This window comes from Pinus tabuliformis, chromosome 3_2 (assembly GCF_031772625.1).
Source record: "Pinus tabuliformis cultivar Carrire ecotype Pingquan chromosome 3_2, CPIR1, whole genome shotgun sequence".
NCBI classification, from domain to species: Eukaryota; Viridiplantae; Streptophyta; class Pinopsida; order Pinales; family Pinaceae; genus Pinus; species Pinus tabuliformis.
Window position 1 is genome coordinate 572,297,752 of NC_142302.1, and position 10,574 is coordinate 572,308,325.

Below are 10,574 nucleotides of genomic sequence, written 5' to 3' on the forward strand. Positions count from 1 at the left end.
AACTTGTTTTAATTAATGAAAAGATTAACAGTTACATTTTAAACTTGTTTTTTTAATTAATGAAAAGATTACCGGTATCCCGGGTATTGTGAAATTTTTCCTTATTTTATGATCCCAATCATAATCATATATAACTAACTCACTAGAATGTTTCCGCTTCCTTACATTTTTATTAATAACTCATTGTTGTCATTTTATGGAGATTTCGAACTGCCATAGACACATAAGAAATTCAACTCCAAGCGTAAAGGATTTATACTCGCAGGGGATTGACGCGAAGAGATCATAAGATCGACCCACGGGGTGGACCGGTGAATCCATAATCGTTTGGAAGAATCAAATATCCTTCCAAACACTCGCATTGCGACCCAAAAAATAGTTTTCGATGTTTATCGGTTGTGCCGTCAATCTAGCGTTTATGTTCAGAATCTGGTTCTTCTGTCGACTTTGTCCCGTCGACAAACAGAAAAAAGAAATCCTGGTAGCAGCAGTTTCCAGGTCGAGAAAGCAAAAGGAGGTTGATTAAAGATGCAGACTACTGCAATCCTAATTCAATAGGGGAAATATATTATCATTTAAAATTCCAGTCGGTCTAAAGCAGCAGTCGGTCTAAAGCAGCTGCAGGAATGCGAAAGCATCGAAGGAATATTTCAAGTCGGCACATCGGTGATTACTCTTTAGCTTTTCTGCGTTTTGTTCCATTGTTCTTTATTTTTTTCAATCAATTGGAAGAGTAAAAGAAATGATATTCCTTCACATGAATTAAAAAACAATAGCAACAGTGATGCATTTTGCCTTCTTTACATGTCTATTTGGCCAATGCGAAGCTTTAGTATGTTTTGCTTTTGCTTTAGATGTTTATTTCCAACTGGAAGGTGCTGAATCAACTTTATTTTATTTTATTGTAAATTAAAATATTTTAATTTGATTTCTTGATCTCAAGAACCTTGATCTTGTATTGATGTGCATATTTGTAGAGAAATCAGCGAGCAAATGTGCTGAATTCGACCATGCTTTTACGCTGGAATGCATTAGTTTTGGCTGAAGAGAGCTAAAATTGGAAGATATGTTTGCATTTTGACAATAACGCAGTCAGAGCTCGTTCCAGGATAGTCGATTAGCGTTGAAATTGAGCCCTGGCTTGCGTTTGACATACGGAGGTATTTAAGAATTTAAAGGCTTATTTCTCAGTGCTGTAAAGTATGGATATGAGGGATGGAGATACAAAGATTTCATTGTTAGCAAATGAAAACGCAATTTTTGAGAATGTAGAAGAAGGTGAAGGTCCCGGATCTGAGCAGTATACTTATGAAGACGGCATAATAGCTCGCCACGATATTTCAAATCGCGATGCTTCTGGTCCCACGATTCAAAGGCCCCCCTCCTTGCTGCAGAAGAACTACAAAAGACTGAAATCCAGCCGAGAAGATGAGCTGAGGCAATTCAGAACAAGCCTTCGGTTTTGGGGGCTTGATCAATCTACCAAACTGAATATCGCGTTTTCGTGGTTTGTGTTCATAATATTCACTCTGGTTGTCCCTGTCCTCAGTTCTATTCTTGTCACTTGTCCTAGTTGTAAAGCTAAACACAGCTATGCTTATGATAAAATAGTTCAAATACCAGAATCTACCTTGGCTGCCATTGCTTTCTTGTATCTTTCGCGCCATGTGCGAAGATACGGCCTTCGGAAATTCTTGTTCTTGGATCAACTCTGTGATGACATGCCAAAGGTGCAGGAAGGGTACACGAAAGAGCTTGATGTAAGTACTTTCATTTAATTGTTTGACAATGCTGCTACATATTCCAGAATAAGGAAACTAATTTATATAAATGGACTTATAGCAGGATGCCCGTGGAATGCAATTCTTCCAATAAGAAAGTGCATGTCTCTGTTCCATGATTTTCTAGTAGTATCACAACTTCTTTGTGCCAGCAAACTATCTGTCTTTGAAGAAGAGTTTAATCATTTTTCGTGGAATTAATTTTACTCTTAGGAAGAATATTAATAGGTTTATGGAGAGTATTTGAACTTCAAACAGATGAAAGCAATAAGATTAGGCGTCACTGCAGTTGATTTACTGCCAAGAATAAAACTTTGACATTCAAGGATTTAACTTCAGTTGTCGATCAGGACATAATTATATGAATTTTGTAAGGAACTACTTTGACATTAAAACGGTTTATTTTGCTTGTACAGAGTTCATTCAAACTTCTCTCATGGATTCTCTTGCCATCATTTCTTGTTGAGCTTCTCCACAACATTCTATGGTTTACATCGGTAACTGTTACAATTCCTTATGTCCATGGTCGGATTCTGAGCAACTCAATAATGTTTGCGGCAGTTCTAATTTCGTGGTTATATAGAACGGGCGTCTTTTTGTTGCTATGCGTGCTTTTCCGTCTTACATGCCATCTGCAAATTCTTCGATTTGAGGGCTACAAAAAATTCTTAGAAGAGTATAGCTCTGATGTCCACTTACTTTTAAAAGAGCATATGAGAATCAGACATCAGCTTTTTGTTACCAGTCATCGTTTCCGCATGTTTATTCTGGCATCTTTGCTTACAATTAGCATCAGCCAGCTAACAGCACTTGTGCTGATGTTAACTGCATCGTCAGGGATCAACTTTATAAATGCAGGAGACTTGGTGGTCAGTTCTCTTCCTCGCCTATGCAATATATTTTCCATCTTTCTTGAATTTGCTTCAGTTTGTGTTCAATTATTGTAAACTTTGGATGCAGGTTTAGCAATTCTTTATCTGAATATACTTCGTTATTCATTTGGTAAAAAATTTAGTGAACGAACTAAGATTTTGCACTTAATCTTCATAACTTTATGCTTATTTTACATCTATAATTTTTATTGATGAAGCTTAATCTATTGGTTTTTGGCCAAAGAGATCGTCAGTGAGAGCTGTCTCAAAGTTTTCCTGCATGTAATGTAAACAGGTTTGCTCTGCAGTTCAGCTCACCGGTTTCTGTCTTTGTTTGGTGGAAGCTGCAAGGATCACCCACAGAGCTCAAGGAATTGTCTCCATTGCCACCAGGTGGCACTCTTTATCCACCTGCACCTCTCACGGGGCGTATTATTCTTCAAAAGCAGGTTTCCCAGACTCTTTGGGGCAGGAGTCCAGAGCTATCAATCCTTTTTCCAGATCAGAATCTGATAGTGATTCAGATTCGTCAGAAGTGTTTTTCATGTTTCCTTCAAAGGATGCAGTAGCAGCATTCCAAATGAGGCAATCCTTTGGTAAGCCGTCAAACCCTTCATATCTGCTCATTCTCTTATAGTTTTTCTGTTGAACGCTCTCTTTTAGATTAGAGAAAAGATTGGGGACAAAAACTACCACTTTACAATCCTTTCAGAACTTGCTAGAACTGAAATAACAATAACGGAGTCAACCTCTCCTAGACCCTCTTAGCTAATTCCTCTGCTGAGTCAAAGTAAACTTGCCATCAGAGATGCAATTTGATGGCCAAGTTGCCAGAGGCATTTTGGCCATCAGATACGGCCAAAACAGTGACATACGCGTCATGAAAGTTAAAGAAAAGGCAAAAATTGTTTTATACTATTGTAGACAGTCAAAATGGCGGGGCGACCCTGTTTCCAAATTCCAACCCTGCTAGGCGTTATAGGCCAAATGATGCATAAAGCATTCAAGAGCTTTTTACTTGACTGCAACCTCATGCGCTTTTTGAACTTGCCAAACTAGCGTGTGGTATTGTACGGATCTATGGATCAGTATATTTTTGCACTCATCTGGCTCTTCGTCGGTTTTATAGAGCTATGAATTTGTTGGCCTCTGTACCCAGTTTATGATAATTTTTTCTATACATAACACATGCCTACAAAGAAAAGGGAAATATTCTAAGATTCTAAACTCAGGAAGTATGTTGATGCCCAAATTTTGAAATTTACCTCTAATTGTTCAATTTTTTTTATTTTTTTTTATTTTATATCTCTGTGAAAGAAAACCAAGACAAAGTTGCTGTGAGATGGTTTGAATGGGACACGGCCAGAGATTGGTTTCCTGAGAAAGTATACTTCTCACGACTGCATGAGTCAAGTCCATTGTGCATCAGCTATTGTTTTGACTAGAATAAGAAAAAAGGTAGGGCTTTCCCTTATTTGAAGTTATTATGTGGCTATGACTTTAGGTGTTTGGGTAAGGTTGGTGAGGGATGTACATACTAAAACTTGAGAAGGAATTAGGTTAAAATGTAAGAGCATAAACTGCATTGATTGTGCCAATTGAAACTATCGAAGTTCATTTAAAAAACAAGGAGATTTAGGTTAGAACTTGGATCTTTGTCATGTATATTGGAATCAAAATTAGACATAAAAGAGGAAGTGAAATGATTGATATCCAGGCTTTTGATGAACTTTGATGTCAAGCAGTGTCTTTGGTATGCCAGTTGACTTTATTCAACATCAATGGTGGGTGATTTGACATATTATAACCTCTGGATTATGACACGTCATAGCCTCCGGATTGTAACACCTCACACATCTAGGGTCCAATTTGCATGGAGCAACACTTAGGTGGGTCGTGCAATAAATTCCTATCAAAGCCCCTAAATTGTGATTCCATTGTCCAATATCTAATGATGATGGTTGGATTTGAGGTCGAGTATCTTTGTATAGAATTGGGAAGAGCATAACAAATCTTGATATATATGTAGTCGATGATAGCTTTTATTTGTGATTGCTCTGTCATTGTTCTAACTCCAGCAGAGTTGGCATGCTTAAGGGGAGATAGCAGGCTAGTACAGATCCTAGCCTCCGGGTTTGTGCACAGCATGAGAGACGCCTTAAGTGTGGAGGACACAAGTATTAATGAAGCGCAGTGGCAGATTATATGGGCTGTGAGATAGAGGGCAATGCAGGAGACTTGAATAGTTTTAAATATGGTTGCTATTATAAAAATAGAGGGTAATGCAGCAGGCTTTGAGTAGTTCTAAATATAGTTGCTATTATCAAATTAGAGGTGATTTCTTTTTAATTTTAGATTAGGTTCTGTTATTAGGTGTGAGTGAACTGCTGTTCCAGGTTGAGGCTAGACTTAGATTAGGTACCTTTTGGCATAACATTATCTATTCTAGGAGGGCACTATTCTCAAGGAGAAGCTCATGCCTTCATTTGTTGTCTAGTCCAGTTGGGGCAATCTATCCTTGGCTGAGCTCTATTCTTAGCTAGGCGATAGTTTTTAGATAAGGTTCCCATGCAGACTTGTCCGAACTTCCCTATGTTATTATTAGTTTTTTGTAGTTTATGAGTCATTATTTCATTTGGTTCTCTTTAGTGATTAGCAGATTGCTGTAATTTTTGTTTTATGAGTTTAATAGAAGCATGTGGGATTGAGAGTTCAAATTCTTCTTGCTGCCATAAATTTCCAGAACTCCGTTTTATATGCAGATTTAAACAGAGTTTGATTGTCTAATTTTCTGCTTATACGGTCTTATTACCTGTGAGGTTACTGTCTTGAGTTTGAGTAGACACAGTCAGCAGCTTTGAGAGCTGTTTGGTCGGCTTCTGTTAGGATTTTGTTTCACAGAGAGTTCAGATCTGTGCCATGAATTAGTAAATTTCAGTAGTCCAGGACAATCTATCTTGGGTTCTATAATAAGGTCCATAACCAAATAGGGTTGAATGAAACCTTGATCAATGAACTTCGTGGATTTGGCTCTTGATTTCATCATTTTCCAACATGAAGTGCCAATAGAGAGATGCATTGGTACAAACTTCATGCTATGCTGGACGAGGCAGTGGATTCACTATATTGGGAAGCCTGTTGGCTCCTCAAGACGTCTTTGCTGGGAAACAATGTTCAATTGCTTAGGTCGGTGAGCTGTATCGATAGAGTGACCTTTTTTTTTGGGTTGCCAATCATGTTCTTTTCCTATTCTGGGCAAAATTGAGAAGGAATGTGGCATTTCCTTGCATCTACTTTATTTGGGGCTCGTATTTGGAAGGTATTGTGGGATACAATACTCGTTTTGCTGTGTTGTTCTTTTTACTCAGGAATGTGGCATTTCCTTCGTCTATTTTATTTGGTGCTCGTATTTGGAAGGTATTGTGGAATACAATACTCTTTTTATTTGTTTGGTAATAACTTTTAGTTTGGTTTGTTTTTTTTTAAATATTTTTTTAGGTTAGTTTATTTGAAAGGGCTGTATTTGAGTTTGATTTTAATGGACACAAGAAAAATTGAACTCACAAAACTTGGTAAGAAGCTTCAACTAATTAGACTACTTATCAAAGCAAAAACCATACCCATTACTGATGAACATAAGACAAATCCATGCCCATTACATATGAACATGAGGCAAATCCATATGTAATCATACCATTACATATGAACATACCCATTATGTGTAGTGCTGCCAAGTCACATTAACTTTGTTGTTCATATGCTTGATGCTATAAAGATAGGCGTCAGGTGTTTGAGCAAACCATGAATTATGGAATGGCATAAGAACTATCAACAATGATTAGGTATGATAAGTGATTAATAACATGTAAATTTATAATCAGATTAGTTAACTATGAAAACATAATTATGAATTTAGAGATGTAAAGAATTTATTATTAAAAAAATCTACCTAATGACGTAAAGGAAAAAAAGAAAATATGTCACATAGTTAATTCCTAACCATAAGATCAAAATTTTGATTAACCTAATAACCCAAACTTGTGATTTGAAAACGAATATTATAATTTGAAATTTTATACATTTCCATCTCCAATTATTCTATTGATTCATTTTATACATGGATACAATGGAGATTGATACAATCTCCATTGTCCTATATGCCCTTGGTGTAGCAATATTTCTTGGTCATCATAATAAAAACTTTTGGCTTCCTTAGGAGTCACAATATTCCTACAATTAGGGAGTTCTGCCATATTATCTTTAATCTTGGACGGTTGACTTTTTAGGTTATAATTTTAGCTTGGGTTTTAAGTTATAAGTTTCATTTTTTCATAATATTATATGCATTTTTTTTTTTCCTTTTCACGTAAAGTAATTTTTTTTTTTCAAATTTTCAAAATTTTAAATATCATAAATTAATTTTAAAAATGTGAAAACTTAAAATATTTCAAATTTATCAAATTAAATATAAAATTCAAATTTGTTTGAAAGCTAAATGAATTAAGATTAAACATATAAATACTCATAAAACACATCTATATATTTAGATATAACACATATATATAAGTTTATTCCCCTACAATATACATATATATATACTCACATATAAGATACAAGAATATATATATGTATATATCATATACATGTTTGGTTACTCACATATGATATATACATGTTTAGTTTGGCTTTTAGATTTGTAGAGTTTCATAGTGCACACACTCTCCATTCTTATGATAACATTTTCAAAAATCCATTTTTATATAGATAATTAATATGATAAAATAATTAGAGATGCCATTACACATTTAAAATTGTTTGTGTATGAGTAAATTAATATTTTAATATTGTGAATTTACAATAATGGTATGACATGATAAAAGTTTTTTAGTTTATAATGTCATATTGTGATCATGTTTTCTAAATTTATTCGAATAGAGTAGGGTGTTTTCTAAAACTCTTTAGATATTGTTATCTCGGAATGCTTATATTTTGTTGACTAATATAAATATTAATTTATTTATTTTTAAATGAAATTAAATAAAGTGATAAGATCAAATTTTATATATAATTGTATTATTTTTTAGTTCTTTTAATTTTATATTTGTTATATAGTGTAGGCTTTTTGAGCTATGTAGATCCTGATTTATATTTAATAGAATAAAAAAAATCATAATATGTGGATATATTATTTTTATAATTTTAGTAGATAGACTAATGAGTTGATTGGATAATAGATATATATGTATTATTGTGTGTATATTTTCTTCATAGGGCTTAATTTTTTTTTTGGGTTTAGAAAGCACAATTTTATATTAATGTGTAATATTAAAAGGGTTTATATGTGTAATATTAAAAAGGTTTATATGGTATAGGTTAGTGAATAGAAAAACTAACATGGGGTGAATGAGAAATTTTAAACGTAAAATGATTTACATATATTAAAAATTATATCTTGTTAATTATTTTGAATAGAATTACGTTTATATGTCTTCTAGCATTAATTTTATTTATTTATTTTAGATGCCTAATACATCTATATAAAAAAATGATTTGAGGAATAAGTCTTTATCTAAAGAATAGAAGAGGCATGCAATGCTTCATGGATATTAATTAATGGTTATTTCCATCCATTTAGTAATCATAAGGAATATATTTATAGATAAATAATATTAGGTGACAAGTTATATAAGTTGCACATTATAATTTATAATCTTACTAAATTATAATTTTTTCATTGAGTATCCATTCTCATTGTGGCCTATTTTATTTGAATGGTGCAATGTTGCACAAAGGCTCAAGAATGGGTGGAAATTCTAAGTAATTTTAGTGGAATATATATTTCTAAACTAAACATATGAGTTGAACAAATTCACATCATACAATGAAACTTTTGGAAACATCTTTATAACTAGAAAGGGAAAATATAAACTTTTACATCATTAATTATGAAATTGCTTTCAATTATGTTAAATAAATATTTATCTTACATCATTGTAATCATATGACAATATGTCTAAACATATATATCTATATGCTAATCATTTGAGTGCGTGTAACATTTTCATTTATTTAAGGAAACAAAAATAAAGCTCATTATACTTGGATATAAAAATAAAATTGTCATAATTATATTGAGAATTTAGAGTTTTTTCAAGTGTTTGTCATTTACAAAGCATGGGAGACCTTACTAATGATATCACTATCTTCTTTTGGTTGTTTTTGTATGCAGTATTATATTTACAACATAACAGCGGAGGCATTACTTTATTTGGATTTGTTTTAGATCGTGGTTTACTACATACTCTTTTTGCCTTTGAATTCTCATTGGTAATGTGGATACTTAGTAAAGCAATTGCCTTTTCTTAAGAGTGTTAGGCATGCGAATAATTTATTTCATGTGTCCCTTACAAGTGTGAAGGATAGACATGTCATTTGTCTTTGTAATTTTCTAGGTATATTTAAATACCTATGCTTGGAAATTCTTTGCTATAATTTAGCATTCTACCATTTGATAACATGAGCTTATGCTACATGTTACAATATGTGGTTTTAATAATTTTTTTCATGTATTTCTTTTTGAATGAATGAGATCCTTTATTTCATGTATTTCTTTTACAGGAATTTAGCTTCCCACCAACATATGTTATTTCCCATTTTCAGTGTATCAATTTCACAATTATGCATATACTTTGGCCTTCTCATGAAGATGAAAGGACCCAGAGGTCTGGGATGTGTCTCATATATTAATCAATGAGAAAATAATGTATAGAAAAATAAATTAACACAATTGTAGTAAAAAATAACATAGTAACATATAATTATTAAAAAAACAATTTTTTAGGGAAAACCTTTTTGGGAGACAAAACCCAACACTCCAAAGAAAATTGAATGTATTATTTAACAACTAGAAAATGGTTACAATACATTATAGAGTCTTCATGCCCAAAGCCATAAACCATTCATGGTTTTGAAATTCTACATGCTAGAACCACCAATAATTAATTGCCTCACTACTATTGCTCAACATTAATTCTCTGCTATTGTTCAACATTCATTGAGATAAATACTCTACTATAAAACTACAAGGTGTATGACACACCTATCCCAACATGTTCAAAATTTTCATAAAGCTCACAAAGAGTGTAAGGGAGAATGCATTAAAATGTGAGCTAAATTTGTAGGGGCCATAATGCACATATTATCATAGCACTGTAGATTTTTTTTTGTAGATTCAACAACTCATGTGATAAAAACAATAAGCAGAAAGAGGAAGAATATCAGTTGCACATAACACAATATTTTTCTAGGGAAAGCCACTGCACAAAACCACAACTATATATATTGCATTAACCAGAAGATCTGAGAAGAAAATACAATGCTTGTTCCTCCTGAACAGTTCCTATTCTAGTACAATCTAACTCTTTGCCTCACAAGCCAGATCAAGCCAACACTTAGCCAATTCTGCTTCTTGCCAAGCCCCTACTTCCTTGTGCAATTCCTGAGAGAATTAGCCCATATTTAATTGGGAAATCCTTCCTCCATAACTATACAATCCAAACATAGTTCCTCAACTGATTACATGCACCATCTGTATAACTTAGAAATTATACAACTGATAGTACATTTTCCCTGCACTCTAATTTGAATTGGGTCTTCCTTTGACCTCACATGCATGAGTTATTTATGAGTGAATCTTCAGTTAGTTGGTGTGGTACTGGGGGTGCACTGGTGCACTACACTACTAGACCTTTAATAGTTCCTCCAGCAGTTAGAACTAGTTTAACTAAGTATAACTTAGTTAGACTGAGTTATCTAATTACAACTCAAAAGAACTCAACCTGGGCCCGTAAAATTTAGGGATCAATCTACATGACTCTAGATAGACTTCCAACTCAAATTTCATAAGTCAATTAAGTCAATT

At 33.4% G+C, this 10,574-nt stretch overlaps 1 protein-coding gene across 1 annotated transcript; it reads left to right on the plus strand.

Moving 5' to 3' along the window:
• Positions 1–374: 374 nt before the first annotated feature.
• Positions 375–9,195, plus strand: LOC149181809 (uncharacterized). The gene is made up of 5 exons (XM_089418398.1): positions 375–666; positions 978–1,760; positions 2,198–2,650; positions 2,949–3,249; positions 8,883–9,195. The coding sequence occupies exons 2-5, from the start codon at positions 1,203–1,205 to the stop codon at positions 9,017–9,019; spliced, it is 1,449 nt and encodes a 482-aa protein (XP_089274524.1). The 5' UTR covers positions 375–666; positions 978–1,202; the 3' UTR covers positions 9,020–9,195.
• Positions 9,196–10,574: the final 1,379 nt, after the last annotated feature.

Coding starts and splice junctions, on each gene's coding strand:
- LOC149181809 (XM_089418398.1), top strand. CDS start 1,203: ATGGATATGAGGGATGGAGATACAAAGATTTCATTGTTAGCAAATGAA. Junction 1,761..2,197: donor GGTACACGAAAGAGCTTGAT/GTAAGTACTTTC, acceptor TTGCTTGTACAG/AGTTCATTCAAACTTCTCTC. Junction 3,250..8,882: donor CCAAATGAGGCAATCCTTTG/GTAAGCCGTCAA, acceptor TTTTGTATGCAG/TATTATATTTACAACATAAC.